The 25279-nt window shown below is 36.2% G+C and overlaps 1 protein-coding gene across 3 annotated transcripts in view; it reads left to right on the top strand.

Annotated features, from left to right (window-relative positions):
• Positions 1-2381: 2381 nt before the first annotated feature.
• LOC145266310 (cytochrome P450 4V2-like) overlaps positions 2382-25279 on the top strand; it is an 84935-nt gene continuing 62037 nt past the window's right edge. For all 3 annotated transcript variants that reach the window (XM_080121866.1, XM_080121867.1, XM_080121865.1), the window contains exons 1-5: positions 2382-2837; positions 3080-3192; positions 5805-5890; positions 14557-14747; positions 22091-22160. In XM_080121866.1, the coding sequence (XP_079977992.1) occupies positions 3103-3192; positions 5805-5890; positions 14557-14747; positions 22091-22160 (437 nt within the window). In that variant the 5' untranslated portion in view covers positions 2382-2837; positions 3080-3102. The remainder of the gene's footprint in view (positions 2838-3079; positions 3193-5804; positions 5891-14556; positions 14748-22090; positions 22161-25279) is intronic.

Here is a 25279-nt window from a genome sequence, read left to right as displayed (position 1 = left end):
TCAAACGGATCCCTTTTCAATGGTATCAGCCTAGATAGGCTATCCACATGGCTAATTTGTTTCTCATCAATTTTTTTAGCCTCCTTAGGTTGCTTTGGCTTGGGGAATTCTTTTGGCGTGGGTTTTTTAGCTTCTGGCTTTGCAATTTCAGTTTTTTTTGCTTCCTTTGACAGCTTCCGTTGTAGCTTTCTTTTTCGATTTCTCTATTGTTGCAAATGGGACGTTACGTTTCTTCTTGAAAACTGACAGAGAGTTTTCTTTTAGTTTAAATCTTGCTATAGTCTTTGTACATTTTCCTAGTCCTGGTGAGAATACTTCTGGAAATTCCTCTTTTAACTCGTCCTTTAGTTGTTGCGCTTCCATAGACGAGTCTTCTACCCTATGACAGAATTCAAATCGTTCCATCCAATCAGTACCGAAGATGTTTTCGGATGTCCTATGTACATACACTTTCACTTTTTTAGTAACACCATTTAAGGTCACTGGGAGTGTGAGCTCTCCCACAAATTCCTCTTTATCGCCTGTCACAGATCGAACTTGTTCATCTTCCACATGGTTGGTTTCCTTAACCTTTTCCACGTCTTAAGGTTAATGATGGACAGGTCTGATCCGAAATCCAATTGTAGATGCACAGTTTTATTTGCGATGTTAACTGTGACATATTTTCGCCGGTTCTTATCCGAATCCAAGTTGAATCTAGTCTGTCGGACGCTGTTCTTGAACTTGTTCTTCTTGCACTGGGTCGCTTTGTGGCCCTTCCTGCCTCATTTGTTGCAGTACTTATATTTATAAAAACATTGACTCGACCAATGTTTCCCACCACAGCAATAACACGGGCTTGTAGGGGGTCCGGGTCTTATGACTGGGTGGTACTTATTAGGTGTAGCCTGAGTTTTCTTACTTCCAGCTTTGCGTTTTTGGGGTGAGTATTTTTCCGAGCAAGTATCTCTCAAAAAGCACCAACTATAGAAAACATAAAAAAATCTAAATAAATTAGGAAGAGAAATTAAGACAAGGCCTTCCTCAATATTATTTCCAAGGTTTGAAACTCTGTCAAACTTGACGCTGAAGGTATATTCAGATGCAAGCTTTAACAGTACAAAAGGTGGTGGTAGTCAGGCTGCATACATTTTATTTTTAACAAATGGTGAATTGTCATGCCCCATTGTCTGGAGTTCTTCGAAAACAAAAAGAGTAAAATCTGCACTAGCAGCTGAAACCTTGCTGAAGGTTCTGATCATGCATATTTATGGTCCAAACTAATTGCTGAAATCATATTTGGTGAAAAGGATTTCTCTCTACCCATCACTTGCTTAACGGATAGCAAATCTTTATATGATGCTGCTCATTCATGCAACCATCTCGAGGATAGACGTCTTCAATTCGAAATCTCAAGCATACGAGAATCCATAGACAAACAGGAAATTGATGTTGAGTGGATTGAGGGTAAAAACCAACTTAGTAATGTGTTAACAAAATTTGGAGCCAATAGCTCCAAGTTATGTGAAGTGCTCCAAAAAGGACATTTCTAACGAGCTATATTGATCAATCACTTAAGCAAGCTTGTGAGAGAAAAAAAAAAAAAGAAAAAAAAAAAAAAAAAGGAGTCAATATAAAGGAAAGGTTACTATGTTTAAGTTTTAGTAAACTAAGTTTTTGTTTGGTGATGGAGGTACTCTACAAAGTGATCGGTGTGCAGGATGATTTAATTTTTTAGTTTCACTGATAACTATTTGTTTCGGGAAGGATATATGCAAGTGATATGAGTGAGGGGTAATGTGTGTTGCTCTTGGGAGCCTTTTGGAACGGACCAATCTGATGCGTAGCAGAGAGAGAGAGAGAGAGAGAGAGAGAGAGAGAGAGAGCGCCAGCGCCAGACCAGATTGTTAAAGTGTCTCTATTTCTCTCTTTTGTTGCAGATGCTTTGTGTGTAGAAGCACAGGTGAGCCTCTTCCAATGCATAACTTAATCACAAGAGATTAACAGAAGAAGTCTCCGAGCAACAGGGACTATTCCAGTTGCTTACTCAGTGGAGGAACTAAGGTGTCTAACAGTGGTAGAAGAGCAGCGATCAAAAAAAAAAAAAAAATGGCCCAAGCACATGTATTCACCGATAAGGCACCTCCATCTTTTGATAAAGAGAAGGATGATTACCAAAAATGTTTGAAGAAATTTAATATTTGGAAATCAATTACAGATGTTGACAAAAAGAGACATGGTGGATTGCTGATTTTACACCTAGATGAAGCGACTCAAGATAAAGTCTTAGAAGCACTAGGAAATACTGATATTACTACAGATACAGGTTCAGATAAAGTTATTTTAGAATTGTCTAAACTCTTTGAAAAAAAAACAAAGCTATCAGCGCTTTTGAAGCACCTCCATCTTTTGATAAAGAGAAGGATGATTACCAAAAATGTTTGAAGAAATTTAATATTTGGAAATCAATTACAGATGTTGACAAAAAGAGACATGGTGGATTGCTGATTTTACACCTAGATGAAGCGACTCAAGATAAAGTCTTAGAAGCACTAGGAAATACTGATATTACTACAGATACAGGTTCAGATAAAGTTATTTTAGAATTGTCTAAACTCTTTGAAAAAAAAACAAAGCTATCAGCGCTTTTGAAGCATATGAAAATTTTGAACAGTTGCTTACTCAGTGAAGGAACTAAGGTATCTAACAAGATCATCACTAGAAGCAGCAGCCGAAAAAAGAGAAATTAGGAAGTGTGTGCCAGAAGAAGAAGGGAAAAAAGGAGAGAAAAGTACACCACGTGCTCAAAATCTTAAGCGATATCAAAAATACTTTCAGTGATTTCATCACTACCAGAGGTAAGATTTTTACGTTACTGACACAAATACACTTGTTTTGCGTTGACAAAAGTGTGTTCATTCTGATGGTGCTTATTTCGATCAATAAATTTTTGTTTGAACCGAGATATGTTCTTGTGAAGTTAAAAACCGCAAGAATTTCTTGTGGAACTGATAGAAACGCCATTGATTAATGTGACGGTTTAATGAACTGCATTGATTCAACATTTTATTGATTGTTTTATTTCGTTTTTTTATTGAAGAGGTGTACAGCAAAATCCTGAAAATGTCCGACGAATACCGACACTCTGGAATGTTTGTGGTACAAATGGGAGTAGAACCATGGCTAGTCCTGTATAAGGCTGAATATATACAAGTACGTAAATAATTCAACACTTATATGTTCAATAGTTTATACATACATAAAAGCAAATAATTCGATACTTACATGTTCAATAATGGATAAATTAAAATACGTAAATAATTGAATAGTTATATGTTCAATGATTAATACATTAAAATATGCAAATAATTCAATCTTTATAAATTAAATAACCGATACATTAAAATACATAAATACTTCAATAGTTATTAGTTCAATAAACAATGCACACAGGTACAAAAAATTCAATAATTATTAGTTCAATATTTAATACACACAGGTACAAAAAATTCAATATTTATTTGTTCAATAAAAAATACACACAGGTACAAAATAATTCAATAATTATTAGTTCAATATTTAATACAAACAGGTACCAAAAATTAAATACTTATTTGTTCAATAAAAAATACACACAGGTACAAAATAATTCAATAATTATTAGTTCAATATTTAATACACACAGGTACCAAAAATTAAATACTTATTTGTTCAATAAGAAATACACACAGGTACAAAATAATTCAATAATTATTAGTTCAATATTTAATACACACAGGTACCAAAAATTAAATACTTATTTGTTCAATAGAAAATACACACAGATACAAAATAATTCAATAATTATTAGTTCAATATTTAATACAAACAGGTACAAAAAATTAAATACTTATTTGTTCAATAAAAAATACACACAGATACAAAATAATTCAATAATTATTAGTTCAATATTTAATACAAACAGGTACAAAATATTTAATACATATTTGTTCAATAAAAAATACACACAGATACAAAATAATTCAATAATTATTAGTTCAATATTTAATACACACAGGTACAAAAAATTAAATACTTATTTGTTCAATAATAAATACACATAATACAAAATAATTCAATAATTATTAGTTCAATATTTAATACAAACAGGTACAAAATATTTAATACATATTTGTTCAATAAACAATACACACAGGTACAAAATAATTCAATAATTATTAGTTCAATATTTAATACAAACAGGTACAAAAAATTTAATACATATTTGTTCAATAAACAATACACACAGATACAAACTAATTCAATAATTATTAGTTCAATATTTAATACAAACAGGTACAAAAAATGAAATACTTATTTGTTCAATAAAAAATACACACAGGTACAAAATAATTCAATAATTATTAGTTCAATATTTAATACAAACAGGTACAAAAAATTAAATACTTATTTGTTCAATAAAAAATACACACAGGTACAAACTAATTCAATAATTATTAGTTCAATATTTAATACAAACAGGTACAAAAAATTAAATACTTATTTGTTCAATAAAAAATACACACAGGTACAAAATAATTCAATAATTATTAGTTCAATATTTAATACACACAGGTACAAAAAATGAAATACTTATTTGTTCAATAAAAAATACACACAGGTACAAAATAATTCAATAATTATTAGTTCAATATTTAATACACACAGGTACAAAAAATGAAATACTTATTTGTTCAATAAAAAATACACACAGGTACAAAATAATTCAATAATTATTAGTTCAATATTTAATACATACAATTATGCAATTATTAACAGATCAATAATCTATGCATGCATGTATGTCAATTTTTCAATACGTATTAGTTGAACATTCGATACATACAGGTACAAAATAATAATTCAGAGATTGTGACTTGGAGTGAAATGAATTTATCAACCGACTTACAAACGTGTAGATGTAGATGTGAACATCAGGGTTTAGATGGTCGGGTCAAACTGGAATCTATACAGAATTTTGAACTAAAATCTTTATTTAATAAATGGGGGCAGATTGCTCATGTTCTGTCAGCCATGTTGCTGGTCAGTTCCACACTCATAGGTTTTTCCTTCTCTCTTTGAGAAGGGTTTACTTGATTGCTAATCATGTGAGGTACCTCCACCGAAGAATGACAACGGGGTTGTAAAGGCATTTTTTGCAGGCCAGAGTACTTCTTTACAGTCATGCTGGTCCTTCAATCCCACTTTGTGTCACATTTTCCCGTTGTGTGAAGGGGAGATAAACATATTTTTAGTAATTATCCCTTTTAGTTAAGATTGAACCTTCAACCTCCAAAAATTTCTCGTTTAAAGCCGATTATTAATATACGCCTTGAGTGTGAACAAGTATAGAAAATTTTTAACTAAACTATTTAATGCAGGGGGTAGATTACTCTTGTTCTCTCAGTCATGACTAGATAAAAGTATTAATTATGTTATTTTTTGTTATTATTCATTAATAAATATTTGAAGATATAAATAACTTTAAATATAAAGGCTTATTTCCCAAATTACTGGATTCGCATTAAATGGCATGAAAACGAGTTGATATATTGTAAAACAAAACAACCAAACCAAACACTACGAATAAATATTTGGAGATATAAAGAAGTTGATGCATAAAAACTTTTCCAACCTGAAAAGAAGTGTTGTAAGCAGTCGGGTAAGAAAGATTATTTTGAATTGTTAAAGATTTTTTTTTTTTTATTTACATCACGAACAATTATTTATTGGATCAAATAATTTAAACCGCGAAGACTAATATTAAAAAAAATATTTAATTTGAGAAAATTCTAAACGGAAGTAAACATTTGGACAAAAATAGAGTTTACGACTTTTTATATCCATGGCTAAAAACTGGTCTTCTTACAAGGTAAGCAAAATAATACACCTAAAGATGCACGCACACACACACACACACACACACACACACACACACACACACACACACACACACACACACACACACATATCTATTATATAAAAAGCACTTTGTGTGTGTGTGTGTGTGTGTGTGGTGTAAGTTCCTTATATGTTCCAAAACGGCTGAGCCTATCTTTTGCAAATTCCACACAAAGCTAATTTATATGTCTGGTAGTATTCTTAGATATGTTTTGTACAGAAATTCATCCGATTAGTATCAAAAATCAAAAAATTTGAGCTATAAAAAACAAACTTTTCTCTCTTTCAGACAAAAAAAAAAATTTTTACACGGGAATATTTTACGCTACACCGACCAAGGCAAATAATAAAGTCTCAGCTAATCATTTCTTCTCAAAAAACAACAGATATATCACCATCTGAATATATAGCTCAGTGGTAGAGCATTTGACTACAGATCGAATAATCTGTTCAAGCCCCGGGTGTACCTCCCCATTTTATTTCAATTTTTTCTTATTAATGAATTCAATTTACAATAAAAGAAGAGGTACCATTTAAAATCACTGCAAATCATTTCTTCATTTGCATATTTTAAAACTAAACATCAATCAATTATTTACTTATTTATTTGTATTTTTTCTTTTCTCTTTCTCTTGGTGCTTAATTCATTTATTTGACTTTAATTTTGTCTAATATAATTTCAGTCTATCGCTAAATGCAAAAGAATCTAGAATATTCCCCCCCCCCCCAAGAAAAATAAAGGAAAAAGAAAAAAAAATCTTTCTTAGGATTACTGCTCTATAAATATAAAGGAAATCCTCCCTCCCACTACGACCTCCTCCGTCCCCCTACTAAGAAGCATAAGCCATTAGCACCGGCAACCCGAAAGCATGCAAGTGTCGATAAAATGGAAGGGCTTCATTGCGTTCGAGGTGTCTTTTTTTTTTTAACGGAGAGTAGACAATTGATTGTGGATGCATTCTCGCTTCTCCTTATTTGTCCCTCAGTCCTCATTTCCAATGAGTGATTTTTCTGACAAAGGGGGAAGAAAAAGCTGCTTTCCAGGTCGACAGTACTTCGTGAACAGTAGCCTGAGATGTCGGAAATTCTCTGTTTCTATGTCTATCCTGTGGCCATGTCACTAGTAAAGGTGCTGGAGGTAAACGTTGACATTATCTGCCTGATAGTCAGGGACCCAAACCTTGGATTAACCACTAAGCAGGCTGTCCTATCAGCAGGTGCAAAGTACTGGGGCTGCTGTATTGCCATTTGGTGAATGAATTCTGGACCAGGCAATAGTTTCTGGTGAGGCCTTTCGATGCCATACTAGTGAATAATTGTTACGGCTTTACCTTATCATGTGCTACAAAAAAAAAAATTTCCGGTCTTTTTCTCTCTTACTTTCCCTCTCTGTCCTGCTCTAACCAAATCTGTCGACCTGTTCCACAAATCCCAAAACCTCAACATGAAATTTCTCCAGAAAAAAAAATGCGAATAAACCTAGAACTCCACCCTCCAACGTAGACCCCCTACTACCATGTCTCCTTTTCCAACATCAGCGGTCTACGTTCCAACCTTCCAGAGGTTGAAACCCAATTACAGGAGACAAAACCGGACATATTCTTCCTAAGTGAAACTGGCCTAGGGCCGACCACTTCCCTAGACGAGTTCATAATCAAAGGATACTCTAACTTAACATTTGAATCTGACCCCCAAGACTGTCATGGGCACGGAATATGTGCATATGCAATTTACCTTATATATGCTTCTGGGTGGCACTTGCCTACACCACTGCATTTATATTTGCCCTCTATTGTCCCCACAACAGCGGAGTTACTATCTTTAAGAGTATATCTGAGGAAATTGACCACATCCTGTCTGCTCATCCTTCGGCTAATATCCACATTTGTGATGTCCGCAATATGGAATAGCTGACCCACTTGAACAAGACAGGTGATGGGAGGAGGTTCTGTCATGACTTCACCATTGCCTATGACCTCACCCAGATTGTTCACGAACCCACCCATGTGCCTGATACTGCCGGTCAGTATGCAAACTTTCTAGACCGTTTTCTCACAACTTCCCCTGAGCCATGTTCATGTTCCGTTCTGTCTCCTCTGGGATCTTCCAACCACTCCATTGTATCAGTTAAGATAAAAATGAAATGTAATAAGTCTTCAGACGTACCTCATCACCATACTCTATACTCTATGGCTGACTGGGATAGCTTCTGTACATTTATATCTGGTCTACCTCTGCATTCCATGTTTAAAAAGGATGTGTCCTATAGTGTCTGACCTGACCAGATGACTAACCGTAGGCATAGACCAATTCATACCATCCAAAAAATTCCAACAAAAACCTAACAGCCAGCCATGGTTCTCCCCAAAATGTGCTGCTGCCATCGCGCACAGAAATCACTTTTTCCATAGCTACCAACGTAATAGATGCACTGAGACTAAAGCTGCTTTCAGGACTGCCAGCAACCACTGTAAAAAAGTAATAAAAAATGCAAGGGAGCTATATACTCAGTCTGTTAAATCCAAAGTAGCTGAGCAGCAGCTTGGTTCCCACCAGTTTTGGCAAATAGCAAACAGGATCCTAAACAGAAGCATACATTCTATCCCAACCATCATCAATGGACCTGAGGTCATCTCGTCAGCATCAGACAAGGCCAAACTATTTGCCAAGAACTTTGCAGCTGATTCCACCCTATGCAACGAAGGCCATCAACTCCCCATATTTCCTCTTATAACAGACAACATGCTATGCAACATACAAATATCTATGCGTGAGGTCGCCAAGCTAATCAAGAACCTTGATTCCAGTAAAGCAACTGGTCCTGATAGCATTCCAATTATAGTGTTGAAAAAGCTTTGACCAGAACTTGCCCCCATACTTACAAAACTGTTTAAGCGTTGCCTTAAGAAGTGCTTCCCCACACCCTGGAAAACCTCATCAGTATGCCCTGTATTTAAGAATTCAAGTGATAAGTCATTTCCCTCTCAGTACAAACCAATAAGTCTCCTGTGTGCCATAAGCAAGTTGCTGGAATCCATATTAAATAAAGAAGTAGTCAACCACCTCAGCAGAAATAACCTTCTTAGTGACATGCAATATGGTTTCCGTTCTGCCAGATCTACAGCAGATGTGCTAACGGTTATATCTCATAGAATCAGTGAATCTCTTGACAAAGGCTTCCTTTCTAGGGCAATTGCTCTTGACATATCAAAGGCCTTCGATAAGGTATGGCATAAGGGCCTACTTCACAAGATTTCCAGCTACGATATAACTGGAAATGTTTTCTCAATTATTAAATCATTTCTCTCTGATACGTTCATAAGAGTAATAGTTGGTGGGCAGAAATCTGAGGCCCTCAGTATTAATGCTGGAGCCCTCAGGGGTCCATCCCGGGCCCAACTCTCTTCCTGATCTACATCAATGATCTCCCAAAACACATACTTAAATCATTCGTTGACATCTATGCTGATGACACGAACATCTATGGCAACACATCTAAGACCGTAAATGACAAAGTTCTCTCTAATTCTCTCTCCTCTGATCTTGAATACATGGTACAGTGGGGAAGAAATGGCTTGTTACTTTTAATGCATCTAAAACCAAGCTCCTGTCATTACATCATCAATGCTCTGATCCCCATCTGATATCAATTGAAATGGATGGCTCAAGTTTAGGGGAGGCTCCATTTTTTAATAAGTTTCTGGGTTTGACCTTTACTCCTGACCTGAAATGGAACACATACATCAAATCTGTTGCCAAGGTTGCTGGAAAAATGGTGGGATCCTTCTACCGCTCCAGAAGATATCTCACTGCTGATGCAATTCTCTATCTATATAAAAGGCAAGTACGTCCAAGGATGGAGTACTGCTGTCACATCTGGGCAGGAGCTGCTAAAAAGTCTCTCTATCCTGCTTCAACAGAGTACAAAATAGACTTCATGGTTTAGTAAGGGATGCCCTTTTCTCTTTCCTGCAACCTCTCTCCCACAGAAGAGACATAGCGAGCCTGTCTTTGTTTTATTGTTACTTCCGTTGCAGGTGCTCGTCTGAGCTCCAATCCCTTGTCGCCCCCTCGCTAATCTTTCATGATAAACACCCGTTTAGCTGAAACCACTGTCAAAAAATTTCCCCACTCTTTATCTGTGCCAAAACCAAAACATAGATTCCATGAACAAAGCTTCTTTCTTAGAAGTGCATGCCTGTGGAACTCTGTTCCGTTTGCCTGTTTCCCACCTGACTACAACTTAGATGTCTTCAAGTCCAACATAAGCAAATTCCTGACAAACCGCCCTTTTAAGTAAGACACTTTATCAAATCTCCAATACTAACAATCACTACGATACTATCCCACTGATTACTGTACACGCAATAACCCTGATCCCCAAGTGGCTTCCGGGCCTTGATTCGTGGTGACTGCCATGTTAAAAAAAAAGTAACTTTCCTATACATTCATCGTCAAGCCTATTTGCATATTTTAAGATGAACATCAATCAGAAGCGATTTTCCAATGCAAAGCCCAAATTACATATTTTAAAACAGTGTGACTTTTCCAGGGCATTCATCGTCAAGCCCAAATATCAGCTGACATGATATTGTAAACAAACACTGACGGAATTTGATAAACGATCTTATTTTTTTATTGCGAATTCGTCCATCGGCCACATTATTCCTCATAATATATAATATTCAATAAAGGGTCGATTTTATAATAATACATACGCAATCTGCATGAATTAAAATATCATGTTTAAGCGTGTTGTACGACCGGGCAACGCTGGGCTGCCAGCTAGTTAATAAATAGATATTAACAGTCTGAATATATATATATATATATATATATATATATATATATATATATATATATATATACTAGCTGTACCCGGCCACACGTTGCTGTGGCTCAGTTTGTTAAAATGGAACACATTCCTGAAGAAAAATTGCATTTTGTATCGTTTATTTATTTTTATTATTTTAAAAAAATTTTTCTTTTTATCATTAAAAGTTGTTTTTTTTCCACAAAAAAAGATTATTTTTTTACCATAAATTGTTAGGTGAAGGTTTTTTTTTTTTGCTTTTTTTTCAGGAAAACTTGCACTATTTTTTTTAAAAGAAATTTGGCAGTAAAAGTTTCTTTTTGAAAACGGAATTTTTATTATAAAAATAACAGATGAATGCTTTATATGAACACTGTAAATAGTTAGGTGAAAGTAGAGAAAAGTTTGATTTTTTTTTTATTTTTCAAGAGAATATAGAAATTATTTTTTTGTCAACAGATGTTAAGAAAATAAACAGAAAAAAATACTCTCATCATTAATTAATTAATTATGCAAAAAAAAAATAAAATTAAATGTTGATTTAGTGTTTCAACATTTGAACAATGCTTGGTTGAATCCGGTGATTGCCGATCGAATCCTAACCATTATTGGAATCTGGGGGGGGGGTCAAATTCTGCATGAATACCATTCTTTTTAATTTCGTCTTTTGTGTGGGCTATCAGCGATTGCAAACTAGCAAATTTAACGAAAATGAAAAAAATGCAACAATAAAATAATTTTAAAAATTGCTCAGCTTCTAATACAAATCCTAGTAAATCAATCACCGTTATTGGAAACACTGAATGGAAGGACGAAACGAAATTATTGCCAGTACTAAAAACTTCCACATGGATTATCCTGGCAGAATGAAATGTCTGATTCGTAGCTTCGTTTACTCGCCGTCCATGGACCAAGATATAACTAATATGGTTAATCATGTAAAGATCGTGCTGTGGTTCCAAAGGCACCACCGACTATCCACAAAACCTGACCAAAATCTGAACAACCGTAGTCCACAATAAATATAGACATTACAGGATCACTGGATGAATTCTATTACTTGATAGTAGTGGATAGTTTTTCCAAGTAGCCAGAGGTGCTAAGATGGAGAAAACACACCACCTTTTTTTCTTTTTCTTCAATATTTTAAGCAGATTTGACACTCAGCTACCAGATTTTTAGGGGTCACTCAGTTTCTAATATAATGTAAGTAGATCTAGATGTTTATAAATTACGATAAAACTTGCTGAGTATGCGCTGTTTTACGGTTGTTGTAAGAATGGAAGGGAAACTTAAATTTCACTCCATTTTAATCTTTTTTTTTTTAATTGTGCCCCCCCCCCAAACGAAGATAATCAAAAGAATAACATTCAACAATTGTACTTTATATATATAAAACACAAAATATTATAAAAACAAGTTATTAATGAAAGGGAAATAATTCCATTTTTAAACGAAAAAAGTCAGTTTGGTATATCTTTTTGTTATTTTTTACATGTCCAACTTACCGTTCACATTGGAAATGCCGACATTTATAGGTTGTCGGGTACAGTAACAACAAATAAACACCCCCAACCTCCCCATGTTAACTACAGCTTTCGGAATAAACACCTCCAACCTCGTCTGCATACCCGAAAACCTATAAAAGTTGACATGTCAAATGTGAACGATGAGTTGGACGTAATGTAAAAATGTACCAAATTTAAAAGGAACAAAATTTAAATTTCCGTTCTATTTTTACAACAACCGTAAAGCAGAGCATTCTATGCAAATTTTCCCTAACTTAGTGTATTAATGTTATTTTTTTTTTTAAGTAAAAATAATATTTAGGTTTGGATATAAATTCCTAAACTCATTTCACACTAAATAATTTAGGTGACTGAAGTAGGAATCTAATTAAATCTTTAATTTCCTGAATAGTAAAAAGATGATCCACAATGGTCGATTTGCAGCTAATATCCATTTGGTAAATACAGACAGAACACCGACCACTCTAATTTGTTTTTTTAGGGATAACGCACCGACATTTACCGATTAGAACACCATTTAACATTTTTCAAAGATTTACATTGGGGGAGGTGATGGGGGGTGTTGTGGCGCGTTACTTACGGAAAAACGGTTAACTAAACAGCAGAAGCACCTATTAAGCTACATAAGTTCTATAATTGAATCCCTCTCCCGCAAAAAAAAAGAACGAAAACCATAAAAATGTTTGGTGCTTATGTTTTTGTAAACCGCATTAAAAACTACGTGAGACAAAAAAAAAAAAAAAAAAAGTCCCCCAATTTGTTGTACTTTTCTTTAATTGTAAGTCATTAAAAAATGTCAGTCCGTAATTTTTTTCCACCCAAAAAGTGCTATAATGTACTTTTTGAAAATTTGAAAATTCTATGTTCCAGGAAAAAAAAAAGACAATTAAATCATCCCCCCCTCCCCAACTTGGAGTGCTTTCCTTTTCTTGTTTTATTTCTTTTTCAGCTAATTTTAAATTTTCCACAGAAGATTTGTACACCATGTGAGAAGGCAATTTTCGTTTTTTTTAATTTCTTTCGTTTGTTTTCTATTTAATCCCCCCTTTAGTTGATAAATATATATGTGTGTGTATGTGTGTAATTTTATGAAGAGTGCAAAAAAAAAAACCTCATTGCAGGATGTTAAGCACTTTGGATTATAGCTCTATCTAGGATATTGAACACTTCTGTAAGTAAGGAAACTCCCCCCAGAGCACTACTAAAACCAATTTTCTAATCTCCTCTAGAAGATAAATTATTTAAGTAATCAGTAAAAAAAGCAGGAGGTTCACAGAGCACTACTAAAAGTACTAAAATAATTATGGATGCCTCCATAGAACTACTGAACAACGTGTATCCCCTTCTCTGAAGCCAACAGTGTATGGACCATTTTTGAAATGACATGTTCCCTGTTGATTGAGGTAAGAGCTACAACGTTCTGTGTAGTTCTAGGAGGTCCACCATCTTTCAGATGAAGTAAGCTCATTACTTACTACTTGAGTCGCTTCTACCGGAGAATATTGATGGGACTGCTCAGGCAATTTTTAAATGGCTAGAGTGCTCCTACTTTATGAGCACTGGCTTCACTTTATTCATCTTCTGGACCTTATGTCACATCTTCCTTCTGTAGGAAAAAAGTAAATAATAATTATGCCAAAAAAAAATAATAACTGTCAAGAAAAAGTTAGAAGAAGCATTTCTTTTGGCAGCCACTCGAGGATAAGGGTTAATGATATGGAAGGGTTATCACTTGAAATTAGTTTGATTTTATGGTACATGATCCATGTCTAAACGACCACTATTGCAAAAAATCTATGTATATTAGAGATGAATAGTTTCAGTTAAAAATAGTACGGTTTTCCGGTTTTGTTCCATACCGGAAACAAATTCTATGGGCTAAGATTCAAGTCGTTGTTTCTTTTTTTATTTCTGTTATATTTTTTTCTGGTGATTTTATTATATTTAAATGTTTTCTTCAAGATTTTCCTTGTGTAGCATTGTTACGCTTTGATAATCAGCGACGCTCGGTGAAAGTTGGAGGTCGACGTCATGTTCCGATCAAAGCTGAGCGGGCAGTTAGTTACATCTGATTCAAATTTTGCACAAGTACCAAACTGATGTGTTTGCGAGTCACTTTCTCTTTATCTAAAAAAAAACTGCCATTTCTAACAAGGGAAATAACTCTGTTCTTTACATATTTCTTAATATTAGTAATGCAAAAAAAAAAAAATCATGTTTCTAAAATACTTTTATATAAACAATGTTTCTTGAAAAGTTTAATTTTTAATTTGTGTTTTTGTCTTTTCTTTTTAGCAAAGGTATAAAATGGGCCGAACGTCGGAAGCTGTTAACGCCATCATTCCATTACAACATCCTCAACGATTTCGTTGTCGTATTCAATGAGCAAGCGTTGATACTGTGTGGTAAACTTGAAGAACGTATTGGACAAGGAGAGTTTGATATCGGACCCTATATCACACTTTGTGCCTTGGATATCATTTGTGGTAAGATATCTTTTTATTATTTACTCACTAGGAGTAATCACACGGACCATCATCAGAATTTTATCTTTGATAACAACTTGTAGTGTTCTCTGGAGTCTTTGCAACCATCTCTTCCATTTAAAAAAAGAAAAAAGAAAAAAAAATCTTTTATAGAAAAAATACTTTTGGTTTGGTTGTTTTTGTTTTACGGCATATCAACCCTTTTCAGGTTATTTAATGCCGAATCCAGTTATTTTGAAAAAAAATTTCTTAATAGAATATATATGTATTTTTTTAAAGTCAGTTTCTATTTAACCCATAGTTAGGACTCTAACAGGTACTACCACTCTGGGTCAAAGTGGACCTGGGAGCAATGGCAATTAAGGGGTGGCTCCACACTCTCCAAAGCCCGCAAGCTGGGGCCTCACCATCGGATATAGTTTAAGATCATATCCAGGACCTTGAAAAAATACTTTAAAAAAATACCTTGTTAGCGACCATTGGTCTTCACTAGGATTTGGGTGGCAATAAGCCTTCCCAAGGTCCCAATTGCTTTTTGCACTCATCCAGGAGAGGTCTGGTTAGTGCTCTCTCTCTCCTCGATCTGTCCATCCTCCTTGACCCTCATTTATTTGGTGTGGTCTATAGCGTCACGTGAAAACAAAAAAGAAAATAAACAGGGGTGCAGGGGGTTAACTTACAATTATACAGTTTCAGTTTTCATGATTCCATATGAAGTCCCTTTGTGTTTTACATCTATAGCAATTTCTGTATGTCCAGCTTGTGCCTGTAGTTCTAGTGTGGTGTTAGTTTCCGCATTCAAGGATTTTCCTTGATATTTCAGCCGTTTTCGATTATTGTTATATGCTGTATCTTCTCAGTCATCCCTCTGATTTTAATATCTCCCATTCTTTTTTCAAAGTTTTTCGGTATTGTTGCTAGTGCTCCTACTATTATGGATGTTACCTTGATGACTCGGTGGTAGTAGGTTCATCTTGATCTTGAAGAGGAGTTAAATAAAATAATATGATCATCTTCAAATCTAATGTAAACAAAAACTTGTCGATGCATCACAAGAAAAACGGTAATAAACGACTTGTGTTTAAAAATAAAGAAAAGCTGATTCGGATTTATTTTTGTTCCTTTTCGACGGTGCCAGACGGTGTGGGGGGTCGGAGAGAGTTTTGAACTGTAATAAACAAGGTTCGTGTGTAATGGCCATGTTACAGTACAAGTATTTAATAATATTTCGAACGGCCAACATTCAAAGATAAAACCGTTTATTAATTTTTTGTACTATAAGTTATCACAAAACAATTCGAGCGTAAGTGTTGATAATATTTCGATAAAAAACGTTGTTATCGGTTTAATAACAACTTAAAAATGATTAAAAGCAAAAGTATAACATTTGATTGAATTATTTAACAACTTACAGATTAAATAGTAATGTAGGAGACGCCAAAACAATAAGTAATCCAACCAATGTCAACCATTCACGCATGCGCACTCGTGAAACAGTTGGCAAACAGATAAAAATCGGATGACCCTTACGTATCAATTTTCCAAGTTTGACCCATTAGTAGACCTTTTCCCCGGATGAAAACGGATTTAAACGTTTCCCACATGTCTGAATATCCCATATACCAAATATCAATACTGTAGATAAAAATTTGTTAAGTATATAGGTTTAGAAGTATCCTCACATATTAATTCTTAATTTTATGGATATATAACTATATAACTATATATATATATATATATATATATATATATATATATATATATATATATATATTGTACATCGAAAAGGAAATTAAAAAAAAAGTTTGTTTCAGCTGTGCTTAACTTTTTTTTTTTTTTTTACTTATTCATAATCAACGTACTATCGTTTTTGAAAACTAAATAATTCTCGTCCAGCCACCAAAATTATTCATCAAAGTAAAAACATACTTTGACACTGATGATGACAGTTCGTTATTTCTAATGGCCACGTTACAGTACAAGTACTTAATAATATCTCGAACGGCCAACATTCAAAGATAAACCGTTTATTACTGTTTGTACTATGAATTATCACAAACGAAGGCCCATAAAACAATTCGAGAGTAAGTGTTGATAATATTTCGATAATAAACGTTGTTATCGGTTTAATAACAACTTAAAAATGATTAAAAGCAAAAGTATAACATTTGACTGAATTATTTAAAAACTTACAGATTAAATAGTAATGTAGGAGACGCCGGGTGCGTTATAATTAACATTTGTGATGCGAGGTATTATGGTTTATTTCTCAAACTGTCATGACTGACATTGTTTTTCTCTAAGGGCTGACAACTCCCACTGCAAGGGAAAAAAAAAAAAAATTTTTGTTTAAGCTGTGCTTAACGTTTATTTTTTTTGTTACTTATTCATAATCGACGTACTATCATTTTTGAAAACTAAATAATTCTCTTCCAGCCACCAAAATTATTCATCAAAGTAAAAACATACTTTGACAATGATGATGACAGTTCGTTATTTCTAAAAATTAAAACTTCTTATCTGTTTTCATCTGGGCAAGTCATCTTCTCCCCCGCCCCCAAAAAACGGGCATAAATCAATAAGAAGCAACCCATGGAAGTACAGCTTTATAGCTTTTCTTTCCTTTTTTTTTTTACATAGGAGTCACCACTTATCAAGGCCCGGAGGTCACTCGAGGATAAAGGTTAATGAGTGTACAGTAGTCAATGGGACAATATTGTGGTAATCGTTAGTTTTTTTTGTTTTTTTTACACGGTGGTCACCACTTATCAAGGCCCGGAAGCCACTCAGGGATAAGGGTTATTGCAAGTACAGTACGTTAATGTGGAGATTTGATGAAGTGTTTACTTAAGGGGGCGGTTCATTAGGAATTTGTTAACGTTGGACTTGAAGACATCCAAGTTGTAATCAGGTGGGAAGCAGGAAGATGGAACAGAGTTCCACAGGCGTGCAGTTCTAAGAAAGAAGCTTTGTTCATGGAATCCACGTTTTGATTTAGGCACAGATAAAGCGTGGAAATTTGGTAAATTTGATTACTTAAGGGGAACGGCTCATCAAGAATTTGTTAATGTTAGACTTGAATATGACCAAATTGTAATCAGCTCAAAAGCAGCCAAACGAAAGAGTTCCATAGGCCTGCAGTCCTAAGAAAGAAGTTTTGTTCATGGAATCTATGTTTAGGTTTAGGCACAGGTAAAGAGTGGGGGAAATTATTGATAGTAGATTCAGATAGACGAGTGTTTTTCGTGAAAGTTTGGTGAGGGTAGACCATAGTTTAGAGCCCAGACAAGCATCTGCCATGAAAATAGCGATAAAGCAGAGACAGGCTTGCAGTGTCTCTTCTGTGGGAATGAAGTTGCAGAGAAGAGAAAAGGGCATCCCCCACCAGGCTACGAAGTCCATTTTGAACTCTGTCAAGGCAGGGTAAGCTGCTTCTAGCAACTCCTGCCCAGATGTGGCAACAGTACTCCATCTTTGAATGTACCTGGCTCTTATATAGGTAGAGAATTGCATCAACAGTGAGATATCTACCATTTTTCCAGCAGCCTTGGCAACGGATTTGATGTACATGTTCCATCTCAGATCAGCAGTAAAGGTCAACCCCAGAAGCTTGTCAAAACATGGAGCCTCCCCAAGATGAGAGCTGTTCATTTCAATTCATGCCAGATAGGGGATCGGTTTTTATGATGTAAAGATAGAAGCTTCGATTTAGATGCATTAAAAGTAACCAGCCACCTCTTCTTCCATTGTACCACGTGCTCAAGATCAGAGGAGAGAATAAGTGATAACTTGGACATTTACAGCCTTTGATGTGCTGTCATAGATGATAGTGTCATGAGCATAAATGTCTATGAATGATAGGATGTGATTTGGAAGATGATTGATGTAGATCAGGAAGAGAGTTGGGTCAGAATGGACCTCTGAGGGACTCCGGAATTAATACTGTGAGCTTCTGATTTCGTCCCATCAACCACTACTATGAACCTATCAGAGAGAAATGATTTAATAATTGAGAAAACTTTCCAGCTATACCATAACTGAAGATCTTTATGCCATGCCCTCTAAAAGGTCTTTGATATGTCCAGAGCAATTGCCCTAGAAAAAATGGCTCCGTCAAGAGATTCGCTAATCCTATGAGATATAACCGTAAGCACATCTGCTGAAGATCTAGCAGAATGGAAACCATATTGCATGTTACTAAAAAAGGTTATTTTTGCTGAGGTGATTGACTACTTCTCTATTTAACATGGATTCCAGCAACTTACTCATGACGCACAGGAGACTTATTGGTCTGTAGTGAGAGGAAGATGCCCGATCACCTGAATTCTTAAATTCAGGACATACTGAATAGGTTTTCTGGGATGTTGGGAAGCAATTTTCCTTAACACAACGCTTAAACATCTTTGTAAGTAAGGAAACTTGTTCTGGTTGAAGCTTTTTCAGCAATATAATTGGAATGCCATCAGGGCCAGTTGCTTTACTGGAATCAAAGTTTTTAATAAGCCTGGCAATATATCATGCACAGATATTTGTATATCACATAGCATGTTTTCTGATACAGGAGGAAATATTGGGGGATTGACGGCCTTGGTCGCATATGGTATAATTAGTTGCAAAGTTCTTGGCAAATAGTTTGGCTTTGTCTGATGCTGACAAGATTACCTCAGATCCATTGATGATGGTTCGGATTGAGCACATGCTTCTGTTTAGGATCCTGTTTACTATTTTCCAAAACTGCTCAACTACTTTGCTTTACTTTTTAGCATACAACTCTCTCGCATTCTTTATTACTCTTTTACGTTGGTTGCTGCCAGTCCTAGAATCGGCTTCAGTCACAGTACAGCTTTCTGTTTTTCCTTTGATTGTCTTTCCATAAAGGCAGTACTATCTTTTAAAAAATTCTTCTCTGTATAATATTTGTCTTTACTCCCCATTTCTGATGAGAAGCGTTTGGCTTTGAAATGCCATGGCCTTATGAGGTTTCCCTATCCCCAAATATTGTAGTCCCTTTTGAACTGATAGCATAATAAAATTTGATTGTAAATTTTTTATCCTTTTGTTATCTTAACTTATTCTATAAAATTAGTTTGTATTTTTAAATGTATTTTATAATGTATTTTTAACCACATTTACAAACTCCCATTCTTATCTGAATTGACTGGCGAGTCTGCTCCCCATGTTTTACAATAAAATACGATAATGAAATTTTGTAAGGGAGACTTGCATGAAGAAAGGCTTTAAATCTATTTAAAATTTTAACTGTCCCTTAATCTACCTTTAAAATCGATTTATTTAATTGTATTATTTTATTCCATTTCTATATTCCGTGCTATCGACCCACTTGAATTTCTGATGAGAAGCGTTTGGCTTTGAAATGCCATGGCTTAATGAGGTTTCCCTACTTGAAACTATTTTCTCAGATTTTTCTTGCATGTCATCTTGTTTGTAACTCCGAACCGACTAAATATCTCGTCCAGCACTTTTATTGTGTTTGCCGCTGTAGGGTGTTTGTATTTAAAAATGTCTGACCATTTTGACATACTATCTACGATTACTAGGTAATAATATTCCTTCAGAGGTCCTGCGTAATCAATATTGATGCGTGTCCAGGGTACATCTGTTTTAGGCCAAGGTTGCGTCCGTATAGGGGGAGATCTCGCGGATACTTGACGACCTTTACATAATTTCACCATTTTCTCAATGTCCTAATCCATTCCAGGCCAGTATGTTAATCCTCTCATTAGGGCCTTCATTCTGGAGATTCCGGGATGTCCCATGTGGAATTCTTTTAGGATTTTCTTTTGTAATATTTGCGGTATTACCACTCTGTCTGCGTACATCAGAGTTTCATCACACATAGAAAATGGAAACACTTTTAATCCTTTTCTATTCTTTTCGTCTTGTCCCACTTGTTTTTTTATCTCATTAATATATTTACCTGTTTTCGATGCTTTCTTTATTTCCTCAAGTATAACAGGAAGTTCCCTAACAGTATTTATTAATATATCTGTTAGTTCATTTTCTTCTTTTAGTGCTGCTATAACAGTTTCTTCAAAATCTCGACAAACCATCTGCATGTGCAATTTTACTAGATGTTAGGTGTTTCATTTTGAAATCGTAATTGAGCAAAATAATACTCCATATCTGTAATCTATTTGCCGTATGAGTAGGAATCCCTTTTTTCGAACAAAAAATCGATAATAATGGTTTATGGTCCGTTTCCAAGACGAAAGATCTTCCATGAATGAATCTATGAAACTTTCTCACGGCATACACAATCGTCAGACCCTCTTTTTCGACTGTACTTTCTTTCAAGGCATGAGAAATTGGTTTAGTAGATCCATCTTCCATTCTGTGTAGAAGCACCACTCCTAAACCGTATTCGCTCGCATCAATTAAATCTTTTTTCGGATCGTAATGTGCTAACGCTAGATCCGATAACAAACATCTTTTAATTTTTTGGAATGCTTCCTCACATTCTTTTGTCCAGAACCATTTTTTATTCTTCAATAATTCATTTAATGGTGCTCTTAGTTTGTGCATATTTGGGATATAAGAATTATAGTAGTTTGCTAGACCCAAGAATGACTGTAACTTCACTACACTGGTCTAGGCATGTCTCTAATTGCTTCTGTCCTATTTGGGTTAGGTCTTCTACCTTTCCGATCAATTATTTGTCTCAAATATTCAATCTTGTCCATACCAAAATTACATTTTTCGAGAGCCACTTTAAATCCGTCATCTTCTATTTTCCCGAATAACTTCCGAATATGGTTTTTATGTTCTTTAACATTTTTGCTTCTTATCAAAATGTCGTCTAAATAAGCCATTGCAAAATTTAAGCCTGCTAGCTTGGCATCCATAATATGTTGGAATAAATTTAGTGCTATTTTCAACCCAAACGGCAATCGTTTTAGGGAAAATAATCCTTTATGAGTATTCATTGTCAGGTACTTAGAACTATCTTCATGGACTTTGTGTTAATAAGTAGTTTAAAAACACCTTTTATAGATTGTGTCACGCTGGTTTAATGGTTATCGTACCTGACTCACTGTTATTAGGTTTTGGTTTTGTTATACCCTTACTTTAAATAAGGATACAGCAAGAAACAGGGGGTTATGGGTGAAAGACAAAGGGGTTTATTTACAAGGGAATACATGTGACATAAGAGTTACTCAACATCTTGTCTTATCTTTTTTCCTTCTGCCTCCTTCTGTCACGTGAGAGGGTCAATATATACATAGTTTATTTCATCTATGAAGGGATGTTAGGTTATTCCATTACATCATTAATTTAACAAAATGCTTGACTATGCCGATAAATCTCTCTTTTTTTTTTTCCAGATACAGCCATGGGTAAAAATGCTAACGCACAGAGAGATTCTGAGTCACCATATGTAAAATCTTTACATCAGTAAGTTCAACTGATTATTTCTTTGGAGTCTTAATAATGACTTAAAAATAAAAAATAAAACAAATTAAAATATGGGAGTGTGAAACAGTCGTTGATCATCAGTCAATCCCAACGTCAAGTCTCCCTGCTATTATATATATATGAGGTGGCTTCAATAAGTTTCAACTTATAGCAAAGAAAATAAAGCACAAATGCAGAACCCAACGTTGTCCAGGATTGAATGAAGATCAACTAATGTTCTAAACTTCCAATAATTTTATTGTCATTAGCTTACTTCTACAAGGTGCCTTCAATAAGTTTGCAGACATTTTTTGTATGGGTAATTTTTTTTGATATTACACACATGAAACTTTAGTCCGCTTCGAAGTAATCTCCTCCAGCTGCAATGCACTTGTTGTACCGTTTCATCTCCTCAGTTGTCTCTTAACTACAGCCACTAACGTTTGCCTTGAGCTTAGGATATATCAAAAATTCATAGGGAGCAAAATATGGAATGTAGAGAGGCTGAAGAACTATCTTGATGTCCATCTTGGTCAAATAGTCTGTGACAAGGATGCAATTGTGGACTGGTGCATTCACGCAAATCTTCTGCACCGTTAGTTCCTTGAAAATAATTGTGTTACAGTTTCCACACTAACATCAAACTGTGCACTCATTGTCTCTATAGGCACATAACGGTCCTTATCTACAAAATTTATTTGGCCAATTAACTGGTGTTTTGACTTCCTTACTCCCTCTCACCTCGCATCACTCCTGACAGTCTCCCTACTTTCCTTGAATCTCTTATGCCACTCAAAAACTGATGCTTGATTCATGCAAGATGGTCCAAAAGCAGTCTGAAGCATTCCATACGTTTGTGTGACATTTTTCCAAGTTTAAAACAGAATTGTATTGCATATCGTTCTTCCAAAGTATCCTCACATTCAGATTGCATTTTTGAAATTCACCAGCTGTGACAATCAGGCTTTAGTAGGGTGAATTCTAATTCCTGATATAGCTGTTCATTTTAACCTGAAATTATAAAAATTGGTCCGTCATCTCATATAATATATAGCAATAACATACTGAATTTTCAAGGGTCTATGGCAATATTAAATGCCTCTACAAAAAAAAATGTCTGGAAACTTGTTGAAGGCACCTTGTATTTAATAGCAAAGAAAATAAGGTACTTATGCAGAACTAGACGGGTGACCCGATGTTGCCCGGGATTGAATGAGTATCAACTAATGTTCTACACTTCCAATACTATTATTGTCTGTAACGTGCATCCAGGAGATAAGCGCCCGCGTGTTTGCGTGTTGTGTGGGTACGTGGGAGAGACGGATGAGGGGAAAAAGACTTACCTCGAGACCAGCTCAGCGTTACCGACCAAAAATAGAAAAGAGGGACCAAGATGGCGACCGCCGTCTTTTGTAAAGTATGATGTCTCGCAAAGTCACACGAATTCTCAGAATATGCAAATTTAGCCGGCCTAGAACGACGATAAAAGCGGGTGAGGGGAAAGACGTGGGGGAGTGACGATTGAGTTGGCTGGGGAATCGTGTGGCTGTTGCTTCTTGTGCCGTGTTGAGGATATCTTACCGTGTTAAAGAGAGAGTCGGCGCCATCTTGAATTTTTCCTTTCATTTTTTTTCTTACAAGCTATTTCGGCCATTTGGCCTCTAGGACTATGACCGAGTCGAAATTTGACTTAAAGCTCATACCCGAGTTTGACGGGACCACGTCCATCGTCGACTGGGTTGAAAGGGTCGAGCTGACGTGCGACCTTTGTGAGGTGAAAAGGGTACACACTGTAATTCCCCTGAGATTGGCTGGGGGTGCCTTGAGTGTATATCAGCAACTCAGTGCTGCCGAAAAGGGAGATGTCACCGCAATTAAAGCTGCGCTGTACAAGGCATTTGCCATGGATCCTTGTACGGCTTATGAAAAATTTGCTTCCCGAAAACTTCTACCGGAGGAAAGCGTGGACGTTTTCTTTGCTGAGTTAAAGAAACTCGCAGTTCTGTTTGGTGGGGGGGTGTCGGAGCGGACGCTTGCGTACGCGTTTGTGGCGGGCCTTCCCACTCGGGTGAAGCAGCTACTGAGAGCCTCAACCAGCGTTTCAACAACGACCATGGAACACTTGATGGAACGTGCTCGAGCCATCATCAAAGATGAGGAGGACCTGGGGGAACCAGTTGTGATGGCGACACAGACAGGCCAGATTGGCGCTCGGGAGATTCCGAATCAGAACCCTGCAAGCAATGGGAAATGTTTTCGCTGCGGCCGACGCGGACATTTTGCAAGGAATTGCACCAACAGGGGGCGTGTGCGCTGTTTTAAGTGTGGCGGTTTGGGGCATCTAGCCCAAAACTGTGCGGGAAACGTATCAGGGGAGAGGACGTCAGCGCCGCCCTGCTCCCCGAGCAAAATTTGAACAAGGCGCAACCAGTAATAACCGTCTACGTAAACAGGATACCCTGCTCAGCACTTCTCGACTCAGGCTGTTCGCATACTATAGTGAGCACCAGGCTGTGTCCAAGTTGGACTAAGAGGAAGATCAAAGTCACCACGATAGGAGGCGAGACCCAGACATGCTGTGGAGCTGGAACTGTCAAGATCTACACGGACACCGGTGCAGCCACTAAGATCAATGTGCTCGTGACCCAAGGAAATCTCCTGGGGTTTGACCTGTTGCTCGGATACGATGCCATCAAGGCGCTGGGGGGAGTCGCAATTCATCGGGATGGAAAGGTGCGATTCTTAGAGGCCCCAGTGTGTGCAGCGCTCCATATCGATCGGCCGGATTTTACAGTGGACTACGACTCGCGCAAGAGGGCCTGGATTGCATCTTGGAAGTGGACCGAGGGAATGGCACCGACTAAACTCAAGAATGGGGTTGCAGAGTACCCTATACCCAGTGAGGCCCGAGCAGAATACGAAAGGGAACTAAAGGCGTGGATCCAAGATGGCTGGTTAATCCCCTACCCTGAGGACAAGCTTGGGCCTCCGAAGGGTCTAATACCCTTGATGGCAGTAGTCCAGCATAACAAGTCGAAAGTACGGCCCGTGCTGGACTATAGGGAGCTTAACAAGCATATTGAAGCCTACACTGCCGATGCTGACGTATGCGCCAGTAA

This window comes from Euprymna scolopes, chromosome 41, assembly GCF_053919585.1.
Source record: "Euprymna scolopes isolate OS-2025 chromosome 41, ASM5391958v1, whole genome shotgun sequence".
In the NCBI taxonomy this organism is placed as follows: Eukaryota; Metazoa; Mollusca; class Cephalopoda; order Sepiida; family Sepiolidae; genus Euprymna; species Euprymna scolopes.
The sequence above is the reverse complement of the archived record's forward strand: the minus strand, read 5'-3'. Positions and strand labels throughout refer to the sequence as shown.